The 16,648-nt window shown below is 43.1% G+C and overlaps 1 protein-coding gene across 3 annotated transcripts in view; it reads right to left on the bottom strand.

Annotated features, from left to right (window-relative positions):
• Positions 1-267: 267 nt before the first annotated feature.
• LOC143880166 (uncharacterized) overlaps positions 268-16,648 on the bottom strand; it is a 34,773-nt gene continuing 18,392 nt past the window's right edge. Inside the window, exons 11-12 of one of the 3 annotated variants that reach the window (XR_013251520.1) lie at positions 507-957; positions 268-430 (exon numbers count right to left, since the gene is read on the bottom strand). Coding sequence is in view for 1 of the 3 variants with exons in the window: in XM_077382952.1 (XP_077239067.1) it covers positions 771-957 (187 nt within the window). In the remaining 2 variants the exon portion in view is untranslated. Of the gene's footprint in view, positions 958-3,207; positions 4,445-16,648 lie in introns of all 3 variants that reach the window. The other 2 variants (XR_013251521.1, XM_077382952.1) reach the window with 2 other exon arrangements.

Raw genomic sequence — 16,648 nt, 5'->3', positions numbered from 1 at the left:
ATCCAACCGCAGCGCACTTTTTAAGTTGCTGCTGTTGGATCAAATATCAAGGGTGGTACGTTTGATGTACCACCTTGACGGGACTTCACGGTCGGCCACCATATAAATTCTCACTATTATAAGATGATAAAAGCAGTCTACTGTTAAACCCAGTGTCAAAACGAAGCTCTATCAATATGGATGTTGTAGCCTATGCCATAGCCTAAAAATTGCATTCAATGGATGATCTCCTCAAAACCCTGGAAACAAAGTTAGTGGCACTCGTGATAAAGAAAAATACCAACAGCATTCCAATAACATTAGGTTCTGCAAGCAACATTAGCTAAACAGAAAGCACAAATCAGTGATCTTTTGATAAAGCAATGACTAATGATTGACTTCATCATCTGTTCAAAGATCAAACCATCCTCCCTTTCTTGCAATAGCAATTCTGTAATATGAAAATTTGATTAGCAATGAATTGACAGAAATTAGCAATATCATGAGGTCCCGAATAATTAACTTACACCAATTTGTCAATCCTGCTTTTCTTCTAACTGACAAGGCTCATAATATCAGTAAGTTTAGCATCCCGTCGACCGTGATCTAGATATACATTGCTGTCAACATAAATATATGGAAAAGATGGAATGTATCCACCGTTGATCAACCCGATTGGTGAATGGGTCAAAGCAAACCCTTTTCGCCGGCTCTGTCCTGCCACCATGTTCCAAAGTTGAGGAAAAAAAACTGGTACTTTCTGTGTAGGATTGATGCGGAAGCAATCCAACTCATGTATGAATTTTCCACATACCAAGCCCATAGCCCAATCGTATGAGAATAAGCTCGAAAAGCATGTGTACGATACTAGTCAGACGAACTTTAGATCCAGGGATCTCTGACCAATTAACAGATACTTCAATCATGGGAATGTTAAGTTGTTTGCATAGATAGACCAACTCAACATCGAAGCACCACCTGCACAAAATAAACACACTTCAGGCTTTCCCTATGACTCTCATCTTTAGAAATTCTTTCCCTATGACACCTTCAGATTCATTAGTTTACATTTATAGTACAAGGTGCAACTGATAGGAAAACGGTAACATTCTATGAGGGATCACACAATGAGCTTCATTATTTAAAATTGATTAATTAAAAAGGTCAACTGATTGGAAAACAGTAACAGTCTGTGAGGGCTCATTGGATTAAGCATGCTACAAGGAAACAGTTAAAGAGACAAAAATTTAATTGGATTTTAACACTTGCTTCAGGAACATATAAGAATGACAAAATTTTAATTGGATTTTAACACTTGTTCCAGGAACATATAAAAGAATGCATCGGATATAAGCCTGGATTGACCAAACATATATTGAAGAATCCAAGAGCACTAATATAGTGTAATCTCATGGCCCAATTGCAAATAAATTAAGGTATTTGAGCTACAGTCTGAAAAGCTTGTTAGAGAGGAGATGAAGTGGAGAAAAGTAAGTTACGGCATGACTCCCCCTCACTAAAATATTTAGATAATAAGGAAAAGACATACAATGACCATAATGACCCTATGAACTATACTTATTCTAACACTCCCCCTCAAGCTGGAATGTATAAATTATACATTCCTAGCTTGTCACAGATATCGCTCAACTTTGCTTTACTTAATGACTTTGTGAATATATCAGTCAATTGATCTGCAAAACGAGTGAATACAGTACATATCTTTCCTTTTTGAATCCTCTGACGAATGAACTGACAATCGATTTCAATGTGCTTGGTGCGCTCATGGAAGACTGAATTTGTTGCAATGTAGATGGCAGCCTTGTTGTCACAATACAACTGTGAAGGCAAAGAAGATACGATTCCAATCTCAGACAATAGTGATCTCAACCAGATAATCTATGTACTTGTGTGTGCCATCGCTCTGTATTCTGCCTCGGCACTTGACTTTGTAATAACGTCTTGCTTTTTGCTTTTCCATGTTACCAGGTTACCATCTACAAAGGTACAATACCCGACAGTTGATCTCCTGTCTGCAGGGGACCCAAGCCCAATCAGCATCAGAGAACCCCTCAATTCGCATATGATCATGTCTCTTAAATAATAAGCCCTTTTAAGGTGCACCCTTCAGGTATTTAAGGATCTGAACCACTGCGCTCCAGTGTGAGGTACGTGGGGAGCTCATATACTGGCTGACTACCCCTACAGCATAAGATATATTAGGGCGAGTGACTGTAAGGTATATGAGCTTACCCACCAGTCTTCTATACCTGCCAGGGTCTTCTAACAGATCCCCTTCTTCTAGAACTAGTTTTACATTTGATCAATAGGTACAGATATAGGTTTTACTCCAAGTTTCCCTGTCTCTTCCAACAAGTCCAAAACATACTTCCTCTGTGATAGAGACAAGCCACGAGAAGAATATGCCACCTCTATCAAATATCTGAGGTGTCCCAAGTCCTTTGTAGCAAACTTTTTTTGTAAGAAGGTCTTCAGCTTACGTATTCCCCTTGAGTTACTACCTGTAATGATGATGTTGTCAACGTACATAATCAATAGAATGCAACCTACTGAGGACTGATGACTGAATACCGAGTGATCTATTGCACACCGTCTCAGGCCAAAATGTATAATGGCTTCACTGAATCTCCAAAAGCATGCTCGTGGAGATTGTTTCAAGCTATATAGAGATTTCCTCAGGCGACAGACAGAGGATGACATCTGCCCCTGAGCACTATACCCTGGAGGCTGCTCCATATAAACCTCCTCATGGAGGTCGCCATGTAAAAAAACATTCTTGACATCTAACTGGTGAAGATCCCAACCATTATTAACTGGAAGAGAGAGGAGAACACGCACTGAAGGGATCTTGGCAACCGAAGAGAAGGTCTCATTGTAATTGACCCCAAAAGTTTGAGTATATCCTTTAGCAACTAGGCATGCCTTCAATCTCTCAACAAATGGAAGAGGAACCAGATCCCATGTCTGGTTCGAATGCAGCGCACCCATTTCAAGATGCATGGCAACACGCCACCCTGGATGAGCAAGAGCCTCCTGTAAAGACAGTGGTAACACAACAAAAGACAAGGAGGAAACAAAACTTTTGAAAGTAGAAGTCAGACGATCATAGGAGACAAAGTTAGAAATAGGATGTGCAGTAGAATGGGAACGAGTACAGGAGGCAATAAGTGAGTCAGAAGCAACTACAGAGGAGGGTAGAGAAGATACCTGGGTAGAAGGTCCTGGGATCTCGGCCTGCGAAGACGATGGCTCGAGTTGAGTTGGTGGTGGCCCATCTTTTTGTTGTTGCCTCTGATAGTGCTTTGTAGTTTGTGGTAGAGCCGATGGTTCGATAGAGGAGTCACCTTGAACAGCAAGAGGCTGAGACGGTGGTTCTGATGGAGGAACTGGTACCGAAACCGACTCAGGAAGCACGGGAAGGGAGACGGAAACCTCAGGTTCCAAGAGTGTGGAACTAGGCACAGATGGAGGACTAAAGAAGGGCTCAGAGTCAAAGAATGTAACATCAGCCGACACAAACTACCGATGAAGACAGGGACTATAACAGCGATAGCCTTTCTGAGTTTGAGAGTAACCCAGAAAGACACATCGTTCCGACCTAGGATCAGGTTTGTCCCTACCAGGACCTAAATGATGAACAAAGCAGATACACCTAAAGACACGAGGTATGAGGGAATAAGGGTCTAGCTGAGGATATAAGACCTGAAATGGAAAAGCGCCACGAAGAACAGACGATGGAAGTCGATTCACAAGGAAACATGAAGTCAAAATCGTCTCACCCCAAAAGGACTTAGGGATTCGCATCTGAAACATTATGGTGCCGGTCATCTCGAGTAAATATCGCAATTTCCTCTCGACCACACCATTCTGCTGGGAAGTGTAGGCACAAGAGGATTGGTGAAGGATTCCATAAGAGGAAAGATAATCCTAAAAACCATGAGTACCCGAGAAAAACTCCCGAGCATTATCAGTACGAAGACATTCAATACTGCAATTAAAATGATTCTTTATTTCAAACATGAAAAGATTGAAAAGAAGAAAAAACCTGAGAACGGTCCTTCAGCAAATACACCCATGTCATACGTGAATAATCATCGATAAATACTAGGAAATACTTAAATCCATTATTTGACGCGACCTTAGAAGGTCCCCATACATCTGAATGAACTAAATGAAAAGGATTATCAACTCGACTAACGGCACGGGAAGGAAAAGACACCCGGTGGTGCTTCCCGAGTTCACAAGACTCGCACTGGAATGATGAGACAGAAGCAGGAACTAAGGATGTCTGCTGGAGCCGCTGAAGTGATGGGTGGCCAAGACGACGGTGCCACTGAAAGGCGTCCACAGAGCTATGCAAAACAGTAGTAAAAGGTCCACAATCAAGACGATAAAGGCCATCCAGCTCACAACCCGATCCAATTGTCTTCCCAATCAAAAGATCCTGAAACAAACAATAAGAACGGTAAAATAAGATGGAGCACTGAAGATTTTTAATTAGTTAACCAACAGAAAGTAATCTGAAAGGAGATTTAGGAACACATAGTACATAAGATAATGAAATACTAAGAGAGGGACACACGGTACCAATACCAGTGATGGGAGTAGTGGACCTAGGGCTGCAAATGAACCGAGCCGGATCACGAACATGTTTGGGTTCGGCTCATTAAAAGCTCAGCTCGAGCTCGTTCATTTATTAAACGAGCCGAACCCGAGCACAAAAATTAGGCTCGTCAAATAAACGAGCCGAACTCGAGCTTTGTATAGTTCGGCTTGGACAAGCTTGTGAACTTTTTAGGCTCGGTTCATAAAGCCGAGCCGAGCTTTAAAGTTCGGATTATGTTCGTTATATATATATATATATATATATATATATATATAGAGAGAGAGAGAGAGAGAGAGAGAACATTTCCTACACACTTGTGTAAGTTACCTACACACTACCTTAAAATACAGTGGGGGCCCACATTGTTTGGGTGATCCAAACCATTCATTTGAATGGTCCTCACATATATAGGGTGCCCACAAAAAATCAGATCCATAGGATCATCCTAACCATTCAAACTATGGAGGCAAAAAATGGACTAATTTGTGAAGGGTTTATACACGTCCATTTTACCTCCACAAATCGTAGGGTTGGGATGATCCTATGGATCTGATTTTTTGTGGACACCCTATCTATGTGAGGACCATTCAAATGAATTGTTTGGATCACCCAAACAATGTGGGCCCCCACTGTATTTTAAGGTAGTGTGTAGGTAACTTACCTACACAAGTGTGTAGGAAATGTTCTCTCATATATATATATATATATATATATATATATATATATATATATATTACTTAATGGTATTTATTAGATGTGTTTACAAAACAAGCTGAACCCGAACCCAACCACGCTCGAGCCTGGCTCGGCTCGGCTCATTAAAAGCTAGGCTCGGGCTTGTTCGTTTACTAAACGAGCCAAGCCGAGCTCGAGCTTTGTTGAATTTTGGCGAGCCGAACATAAGCCCAAAAAAAAAGCTCGTCATGAACACGAGCCGAGCCTCAAACTAAGCGAGCCAAGCACGAACACCCCAATGTTCGGCTCGGCTCGTTTGCAGCCCTAAGTGGACCCATCAGCAAGTGTAATGGTCTAATAGTCAAATGAAAAAGAGCGAAAAGATGAGAGCTAAGATGAGTTACTAGTTATGTGACCCACAACTAGAGAGTAAGGTCGTGGGTGAACTACCTGACTGAGCAAAGCCTGCAGTGGGAGAGCGAGTACTCAAACGAAGGCGTTGTAACTCCTCATAATCCGCCCTAGTGAAGGTAGAATCATCAACAGGGGTAGGCACGACACTAGAGGGTGGAAGGGGCGCCTCCGAGGAACTGGCTGTTGAGAGATGAGCTGAGCGAGACAAATGAAGCTCAGAGTGAAGAGTGTAGCAAGTCTCAATCTAGTGGCAATCACACTGACAGTGGGTACAGTAAGGACGACCACGGCCACTACCAACTCGGCGACTACCACGGCCTCGTGGAAAGGAACCACCGCCCCGAATAGACCGACTGCCACTATCATACGCTGCAAGGGCAGAGCTATCAGTAGGGAGCCACGACGGAGACTCGCCAAGACACTGCTAGGCAAGTGAATAGGCCTCAGTCAGTGACAGAATGTTGGAATGTTGCCTGACCAAGGATATGATGGCGCGGATGAGTGAACTCAGGACCCAGGCTCTTAAGATAGTGGACCACACGAATCTATTCTTGCTGTCGGCGAAGAACGCTAACATCAGAGGAAAGGGGCATGAAAATGTCAAGCTGCTAACATAAAGAGACAAACTGGCCATAGTGAACAAGTGACATATCACAACGGCGTAGTCGCATCCACTCAGAGTATGTGTTACAAATACGGGTAAGGTTCTCAACCCCAGAATACGTCGGTGATCCCATATCTCCTTCGCGGTCGGTAGGAGAATCATGGTAGACGAGATAGATGGTGTCATGCTCTACCAGAGGAGAGTACGAATCAGGGTGTCCTCCTATTGTTCCCAACGAGCGTACGTAAGGGACTTTAGGCGAGGGAGGCTCCTGACGAAGGAAACTGACCTTGCCTCGCCCAAGAAGATATGTCTCAACTACAACTTCCCATGATAAATAGTTGGTCTCATCAAACTTGGCAGTAGTCAGTTGTGGGTAAGATCCCTCCAAAGGTGCCAAGGTAGTAGAGGTTGAGGTAGTCGCGGGAGGGGTTGGGCACAAACCTCAGTGACCATGCCCAGAGACGGATCCATAATGACAGGTGGCTCCATAGTGACAGCAAATGACTAAGAGAGAGAAACCCCCACAACGATTGACCACACAGAAAGGAAAAAGAATATAGGGAGAGACCAACTAGACAAAATAGTGGCTCATAACGCGGCTTCGCGAGCCAGGGACGGGCGGAGAGACGTGGCCATCGAGTGAGCGAGGCGAAGCTGCGGAGAAGAGATCAGTAAAATAGAAAAAAAATCAGCACATGATGGCTGTGAAAGTACGAGGTTTGGACAATAGGCTAAGATTGCCAAAAATAAACGATTCTTGGAAAAAAAAAAGAAGGATTAGAAGGGATTAAGGGAAGAGGGAGGGGGTGGAGGGGCATTTGCGGTGGCAGTTAAGGGGGGTGGGGGGCAGATGGGGGGGGGGCTTACGGTGCAGGGAGGAGGGGCGGAGGGGGGGTTGTACAGAAGTAGGGAGGGGTGGTTGGGGGGTCGGATGCATACATGGAGGAGAGGCGTACGGTATCAGGGGGGAGGTGTTTTACGGAAAGGGTTGGGGGGCGAGGAGATTACGGAAAGGGTTGGGGGCATATAGAAAGAAAGGAGGAAAAATGCGGGGATGTTACGGAAAGAACAAGAAGGGGGCTCGTATACGGAAGCAGGGGGCAGGGTGGGATTACGGAAGCAGGGGGCGGGGTCAGTAACAGAAGAAGAAATAGGGGTGGCGTGGAGGTTATATGAGGGAGGTGAGAGCAAAGAGGGGAGAAGGGAATGCCGTAGGGGGTTTGGATGCGGGTGGAGATTGGTGATGGGGTGTTTGCGTGGAGATTGGTGAGGGGGGTGACAATCGTGGTCCCTAGGGATCAAAACCCTAGGGCTCTGATACCATGTTGGAGAGGAGATGAAGTGGAAAAAAATGAGTTAGGGCATGACTCCCCCTCACTAAAGTATTTATATAATAAATAAAAGACATACAATGACCATAATGACCCTATGAACTATACTTATTCTAACAAAGCTAATTAAAATGAGCAACCAAGTGCAGCTGCTAACCATATTGCTTAAGACTTCAGTAGTTAAAACTAAGAAACTTATAGTTTTCTTTGGTTTAATAACAAAGCTAATTAATAGCAAAGATCACATCTAACAAGAATGATACACGAGAAGGAACAGAGATAAAAGGATGGAATGATGGCAAAGTTACAGCCTTTAGAAAAGAAAATTCAACGATCCTGCTTGTTATAGATTTTTTGTTGCTTTCTAATCCTTTATTGTAAAAAGAGAACAAATACTACAAAGTTACACTCGGAGAAGAGATTGACCTCCTAAACATAGTTCCAGCTATACTAAGCAGTAGAAACCAATTAGGTTTTAATATTTTTTGCCTTTTTATCAAATTCCTCCAAGTATTCACCCATTCCAATTCCAAATGATTAGAAAACAGGACAATTAAACTAATACAAAGAAGCTGAACCTTAGACTGATATTTAAAAACTTGCCAGGCCAGTCATTGATTAGCCCAAGTCAACCTGGTTTTGGCACTATCAAATCCATCAGAAAACTCATTCGACTTGGCGAAGTCAATAATCTGTTCTGGTTTGTCTTCATTGAGTTCTTAACCGAGTGCATAGTAAACATTGTCTTAAACCAAGAATTTAAGATTTCGAACACAATGTTAGACCCCAAACATACAATATAAAATTTTGGCTTAAATGTCCATTAGTTCTCCCTTAAGCCGTTACCTTGGCACGTATAACATCAAACTGGAATCAGGTCATTCATGAGAATAATCCAAGGGTCCATGCTCAAGATTACTATGGAGAACCTGAATGGAGATTGTGGTTTTGGCAGTGATTTCCCCACAATTGTGAGATCAGATCGCGTGAATTCACTTAAGCAGATCTCCTCGGAATAAGTTAGGTATCGACTGCTCTAGGTTTTGGAGAGTAAAGGCTTATCGCGGTCAATAGGACATGGGTATGGGGTCGATTGAAGGTCTGGACAGAAAATAATGAGCTTGGGAAAGGTGTAGGGGACTGATTTATCAGTTTACAGGTGGTAAAGTCACGATGAGATCATATTTAATTGCAGGTTGCTAAAGGGTGAGCAGAAGGTAGGATTAATAGATTTTAGGGCTGTTAGAATCTGTAACAGGCTTTACAGGTGGTTAATGACTGTCGGGTTGGGTCTTGGTGTCAGCTTTGAGTATGGGTTTCTAATCATGGTTGACAGTCTAAGGGAAATGGGTACGTGCAGACTGTAGGGTTACAGGATGCAGGAAAAAGGTTTGGTTGAAGGAGTGTGTGGGTAGTTAATTGTTTTCTTAGACTGTCTGAATGTAGGGACTTGGGTTTAGGTTAGATCTGCTGTGGAAAAGTAGATTGGCGGCTAGGGTTAGGGTTCAAAAGCTGGGTAAAGGAAAAGGTTTAGGTTCAATGGGAATAAGGTTTAGTTTTGGAAGTTTAGAAAAGAGAAGTGAGGTAGGAAGTAGAAGCGAAACAAGAAAAGAATAGGAAGAGAATAGACCTGGAATCACTCCAAGATCTCTCCCAGGCATCACGCCAAGGAATCTTAAGAATCACACCTCAAGCAAGAGCATGACACCCAAGCAAGCATTCAAGAATTTCAAACTTCATTCATTATCAAAAATCTCTAAGGGCCAAAGGCCTTACAATCTACAGCCAAATCAAACCCAGCAAAATTCTAAGAGGACTAGACTACAATCATAATCCTACTACACTTGAAATTAAAATCCCATTAAAATGTGCCACATGGCATTGACTAACTCAAACCCTATTACATACTCTTTGACCTACTAGTAGGAGACTCTCAAACAAAACTAATACTAAGATAACTAAACATGGAAACTATAAACAATTCAAGCTTCACAAAAATATACAATCCTTTTGTTGCAATGTGTGGGCACCCCTTGGTCACTTGATGTCATGTGATGTCATGTGGGCCCTTGTTATGACCTAATAACTTAAGCGCGATAACAATATAATGATTGAGTTGTCCTTGCAACTTGAAATTTTTGGACCAGGAATAATTATTCAACATGTCTAAACAATCTCCATGCAAACCTCGTGTTAGGCATAATTCGAGGCAGCATAGTCATTGGAAACAAACATCCGCTCTACAGTTTTCTCGAGTCACGAGACTTTGTATGGCCAAGAAGTTCGTGGTGAACCTCATAGTTACATGACAACAAGAATCTTTGCCATTTGTAAACTTGTTTCTCGTCAAATGCAGCACCCACCCATGGGTTATATATGGATGTTGTTAATTTTTGAGTTCTCCCTATGGTATTTTCTATGATAACCCATCTGTTTTTGCCAGGTTGTCTAGCATGGCTTGTAGGTAGTGTGCGGCAAGAACCGAATAAAAATTCCCATATTTTATATCTAATTTTCTTTCATCAATGTGCAGTGTTATGGGGACCCATGTAATGAACAACATAAAAAATTCCATACTGTTGGATATAGTTGGATATATGTAATAAGCCTGAGGGCATAGATGTAATTGTGCTTCTCCATTATTAATAAATATATTAGTGAGGGGGAGGTCATCTCTCTAACTCACTTTTCTTCTCTAATTCTCTCTCAACATGGTATCAGAGCCCTAGGGTTTTCGATCCCTAGGGAAACCCCTTAGCCTCCATCTTCTCCATTCCTCAACCCTAACCCTAACCCTAACCCCTTTCCTCATCCTCCTCTTTATCTCTCCCTAACCCCTTCCTCATTCTCATCTTCATCTCTCCCAAGTCCTAAACCTAGCCCTAACCTTCCCCATATCCAAAACAGATTTCATCTTTTTGGCCCCCTCAAACCCACTCGCGGCCCCCTAAAAACCCAAACAGTCCGCGTTTTGCCCCCCCTAAAACCCACTCGCGCCCCTTGAAAACCCAAACAGTCCACATTTTGCCCCCCTGAAACCCACTCGCGCCCCCTGAAAACCCAAGCAGTCCGCGTTTTGCCCCCCCCTCAAACCCACTCGCGCCCCCCCTGAAAACCCAAGCCGTGTTTGGATTTCTTTGTTAAAAGTCTTATTTCTTTCCCTCTTTCTAGTCTTTATATGGGTCTCTCTATGCACTTGGTCCTTTCTTGTGCGCTTTTTCTATGACCTTCCTGGTGGATTAGTTAGTTCTTCTTCATCTTCTCTACGTCTCCCCGTTGGAGCCCTTGGTTGTGGTTTCTTTGTTTCTTGATCTTTGTTGTCTTGATGGATCCTCCTGTCATCGCTGATCCATCTCTTGGCATGACCACTGAGACTCATGCTTCTACCACACCGTCGGTTCCTTCTTCATCGTCTCCCCCTTCCTTGGCACCTGTGGAGGGTTCATACCCACAATTGAATATTGCCAAGTTTGATGGAACTTACTACCTTCCCTGAAAAGTTGCAATTGAGACCTATCTCCTTGGGAGAGGTAAGGTCAGTTTTCTTCGTCAGGACCCCCCTCCACGTATGGACCCGTCCTTCACCCGTTGGAAAATGGAAGATGCCTTGATTCGTAGTCTTCTATGGCGGAGCATGACGCCTGCCATTTCATCCACGATGATTCTCCTTCCCACTGCGAAGGAGATTTGGGATCATACCGCTGACACTTACTCTGGGGTTGAGAATCTCCGACGTATTTACTCTACTTACTCTGAGTGGATGCGTCTTCGTCGTGGTGATTTGTCCCTGGAGACACATTATGGCCAGTTTCTGTCCTTATGTCAGCAGCTTGACATCTACTTACCCCTCACGTCTGATATCAATGTTCTTCGCCGCCAGCGTGAGCAGATCCGGGTTGTTCACTATCTTGAGAGCTTAGGCCCTGAATTTGCTTCCTTCCGTCAGCAAGTCCTTGGCTCAGGCACTATTCCCTCCTTACGGGAGACTTATTTACGAGCACAGCAGTGTCTTGATGATCCATCTCCCAGCCTTCTGTCTGAGAGTGCAGCTCTAGTTTCTTCTGACAGTTCTGGTGGGTCTCGACCAACTAGAGGAGGTGGCTACTCTACTCGGGCTCGTGGCCGTGACGGTGTTGGTGCTGGCCGTGGTCGTCCTTATTGTACTCATTGTCATAGGGATGGCCACCAGATTGAGACATGCTACACACTACATCCAGAGCTTCGCACAGGCCGGTCAGCTCATCTCACTGTGCCCGGTCCGTCTGACAGTGTGACCTCTTTGCCTGTCTCTATTTCTGATGAACCTTTCACATTCACGAGATCAGATTATGAGGAGCTGCAGCGGTTCAGACAGAATGCCTCCCATCATACTGTTGGGTTTGCTCATCCAGGTAGCTCACCCACGACCTTACTTTCTAGCTCCGGGTCCTGGATTATTGACTCGGGAGCCTCCAATCACATTACTGGTAACTCTTCTCAGCTTGCTTCTTTTCATTCCATTCCGACAGGAACTCAGACCATTACTCTTGCTAATGGGTCCACTTCTCCCATCACTGGTATTGGCACAATTTGTCCTTCACCTAATATTTCTTTACCATATGTTTTATGTGTTCCAAAATCTCCTTTTAGCTTATTGTCTGTTAGCCAAGTAATGAAAAATCTTCAGTGCTCCACCTCATTTTATCCATCGTATTGTGTTTTTCAGGATCTTTCGACTGGAAAGACGATTGGATCAGGTCGTGAGGTGGATGGTCTCTACCACCTTGATTGCAGTCGTTCTCCTACAGTCCTGTATACATCCGTCGATGCCTTTCAGTGGCACTGTCGTCTTGGTCATACGTCCCTTCAGCGCCTTCAGCAGTCGTCTTATGTTCCATCTTCTATTTCTCCATTCCAGTGCGAGTCGTGTGAACTTGGGAAGCATCACCGGGTGTCCTTTCCTTCCTGAGTCCTCAGTCGTGTCGATAGTCCTTTTAGTTTAGTTCATTCTGATGTATGGGAGCCCTCTAGGGTCGCGTCCAATAATGGTTTTAGGTATTTCGTTGCTTTTATTGATGATTATTCACGTATGACATGGATCTATTTGTTGAAATACCGCTCCCAGGTCTTCAGTGCTATTCAGAAATTTCATGTTGAAATAAATAATCAGTTTAATTGCAATATCAAATGTCTCCGTACTGATAATGCTCACGAATATTTCTCTTCTACACATGGTTTTGAGGATTATCTTACAGGTCATGGAATTATTCATCAATCTTCGTGTGCCTACACGTCGAAACAAAAAGGTGTCGCCGAAAGAAAATTGAGATACCAACTTGAAGTTACTCGCACGCTCTTGTTTCAAATGCGAGTCCCTAAATCTTTTTGGGGAGAGGCCGTGTTGACGTCATGTTTTCTTGCAAATCGTCTCCCATCTTCTGTCCTTCGTGGGTCCTCTCCTTTTCGTCAGTTGTATCCTCAACAGGAGCCGTTTCCTCTCCTCCCTCGCGTCTTTGGGTGTGTCTGTTTCGTTCACCTTCTTGGACCTAGTAGAGACAAACTTGATCCTCGGTCAGAGCGTTGTGTCTTTCTGGGTTATTCTAGGACTCAGAAAGGTTATCGCTGTTATAGTCCTCGTTTACGACGATGGTTTGTCTCCGCCGACGTAACATTCTTTGAATCATAACCTTTTTTTCGGCCTTCGACTCCTGCTCCTAGTTCCATCCCGGATGAGGTCCTTGTTTCTTCCTTCGCTTGCTGACCCTGTCCAGGTACCACTCCAGCCTGCGCCACACTCAGAACCGGCACCCTCTTCTTCAGTTCCAGTGGTTCACCCACCCGTTACAAAAGAATATCAACGACGGGTGTAGCAGACGAGGCCTCCACCTCCTTCTCATCCTCCATCGTTTGCTACAGTCGAGGTCCCACTCATGCCTACTGAGGTATCTTCTTTACCATCATCTACTATTACTTCTGATTCTCCCATTGCTTCTCGTACTCGGTCTCATTCTACAGCCCATCCTATTTCTCAGTTTGTTTCTTATGATCGACTAACGCCTTTTTTTCAAGCCTTTGTTTCTTCCTTGTCCTCTGTCGAGTTACCCAAATCATTACAGGAGGCTCTTGAACATCCTGGCTGGCGAGCTGCTATGGATCTGGAAATGGGGGCACTTCGATCCAACCAAACATGGGAACTTGTTTCTCTTCCAGCTAGGACTCGACCAGTTGGTTGTCGTTGGGTCTTCTCCATTAAGTATTTACCTGATGGCAAGGTTGAACGGTTGAAAGCTCGTCTGGTTGCTAAGGGGTACACTCAGACCTTTGGGGTTGACTATCATGAGACTTTCTCCCCTGTAGCCAAGATTCCTTCAGTTCGTGTCATCTTATCCATGGCAGCTAATCATGGTTGGCCTCTGCATCAACTTGATGTGAAGAATGCCTTTCTGCATGGCGATCTACAGGAGTAGGTTTACATGGAGCAGCCTACAGGGTATGCTGCTCAGGGGGAGATGTCCTCCTCTGTTTGTCGCCTTAAGAAATCCTTATATGGCTTGAAACAATCTCCAAGAGCATGGTTTGGTCGATTTAGTGAGGCCGTTATTCGCTTTGGTCTTAGACAGTGTGCAGTAGACCATTCAGTATTCAGTCATAAATCCTCTGCAGGATGCATCCTTCTGATTGTGTATGTTGATGACATCATTATTACAGAAAACAACTCAGGTGGAATTCAAAGGTTGAAGAGTTTCTTACAGACAGAGTTTGCTACAAAAGATTTAGGTCGACTTAGATACTTTCTAGGGATAGAGGTGGCCTATTCTTCTCAAGGAATATCTCTATCACAGAGAAAGTATGTGTTAGACCTACTAAAAGAAACGGGAAATCTTGGAGTAAAGCCTATTTCTATGCCTATGGATCCTAGTGTGAAACTTATTCCAGAGGAAGGAGATCTGTTGGAAGACCCTGGCAGATATAGACGACTAGTTGGCAAGCTCATATATCTTACAGTTACTCGCCTAGATATCTCCTATGCAGTTGGAGTAGTCAGTCAGTTCATGAGTGCTCCTCGTACTTCTCACTGGGCGGCAGTAGTTCAGATTCTCCGTTATTTGAAAGGAGCACCAGGGAAAGGACCACTATTCAAGAAAAATGGACATGTCAGAATAGAAGGCTATTGTGATGCAGATTGGGCAGGATCTCCAGCAGATGGGAGATCAACCACTGGCTACTGTACATTTGTTGGGGGCAATCTGGTGTCTTGGAAAAGTAAAAAGCAAGAAGTTGTTTCGAAGTCAAGTGCATAGGCAGAATATCGAGCTATGTCCTATACTAGTGGGGAGCTCCTTTGGTTACGTTCCCTCATGGCGGAGATTGGCTTTCCTTGTTCTTCTTCAAGGCAGCTTTATTGTGATAATAAAGCTGCAATTTACATAGCCACCAATCCTGTTTTCCATGAGAGAACCAAGCATATAGAGGTGGATTGCCACTTTATTCGTCAGAAAATTCATAAATGAGAGATACATGTTTCTTTTACTCGATCTATGGACCAGTTAGCTGACATATTTACGAAACCCTTGCCTAAGTCAAAGTTGAATGATATTTGTAGCAAGCTAGGAATGTACAATATCTACATTCCAGCTTGAGGGGGAGTGTTGGATATAGTTGGATATATGTAATAAGCCTGAGGGCATAGATGTAATTATGCTTCTCCATTATTAATAAATATATTAGTGAGGGGGAGATCATTTCTCTAACTCACTTTTCTTCTCTAATTCTTTCTCTCAACACAAACAATGCATCAGCATTCTTCAAAATGCTTGGTGCATCCACATAATAAATATGACACCTTCAAGGTAGTAAACAAGAAAGTTAACCAAAGAATGCCATTTTGCATTTGTCCAATCATCAGCCATAACAAAGCACCCTGAGAATGTCCAAGTATATTTGATAACAATCACTTAATTATCAAGCTCTTGAATGGTACTTTTCAAAATCTTACCCCTTAAAGAATGATAAAGGGCTCATATATCTAGGCCCTATTTCAGTTACCGAATCAGCCACCGCAAAAAAAAAAAAAAGGCAACTTAGTGACATGGAACAAATGCTGGCATATCATATACCATAACTACCATAACTTGAAAACTACCATATCATCATCTACTTGACCCTTGCTCACAAAAGAAACTTTTAAACACGGTTGTGATCCAAGGGCTGTTCGCAGAGCCAAAAAAACCCACATCTAGATGGTGGAGGGCCAATAATTGCAATTTCTTCATCCTCCCACATGTGTATCACATGGATTCCCAATCTTTGAAAGAATCTTTTCTTTTCTTTTCCCTACCAGTAATCATCAAACATCTTTTCCATTTGCTATAAAATACCTCATAGAACCTTCCTACAAATTATATCATTACCAACTCATTCTAGATGTCCCTTTAATTGAGTGATGACTCCAACCGATATCAATCTATCGCAAGATAAACGAATTGTTTTATTGTGATGGCCCGCCACAATTCTACCATGTGCCCATGCAAGATAATCTGATGTAGTGGGAGAGGAACTGATGGATGTTGTTGCGCCAAAAAGTCCTGAACTCATTTGAATTTTTAACACAAGAAATGAATGATATAGGAAATTACTGATGAAAATCAAAATTAATCCGTCCAGGGCAACAATGTGGTGGAAATCAGATGAAATGGTGGAATAAGGTCATCTTCAAGCTTGAGATGGGTTGGCGTGGGGGGAGCCGAGATCCATGTTAAAATCGTACGATTCATGATTAGAATCATCAAATCGAATAGAGGGTTAAACGATTCAAATCGGGAGGAAGAATCGTTTTTCATAAAAATAGTATGATTCAAGTACGATTTGATTTTGAATCTTGTGATTCTTACGATTTTTTACGATTCCCTTTTCGGTTATTTTTTATGGTGGGCCCTTCACGATTATAAATAAATCATATATAAACCACCCGCCCCAACTTATTACCTACAAAAAATTAAAGAAAACCCTAGCTCTATTCTTTTACTCCATCCTTAT

Source organism: Tasmannia lanceolata, unplaced genomic scaffold (genome assembly GCF_043159265.1).
Source record: "Tasmannia lanceolata isolate RefF3 unplaced genomic scaffold, GAP_Taslan_0.1 ptg000006l, whole genome shotgun sequence".
In the NCBI taxonomy this organism is placed as follows: domain Eukaryota; kingdom Viridiplantae; phylum Streptophyta; class Magnoliopsida; order Canellales; family Winteraceae; genus Tasmannia; species Tasmannia lanceolata.
The sequence above is the reverse complement of the archived record's forward strand: the minus strand, read 5'-3'. Positions and strand labels throughout refer to the sequence as shown.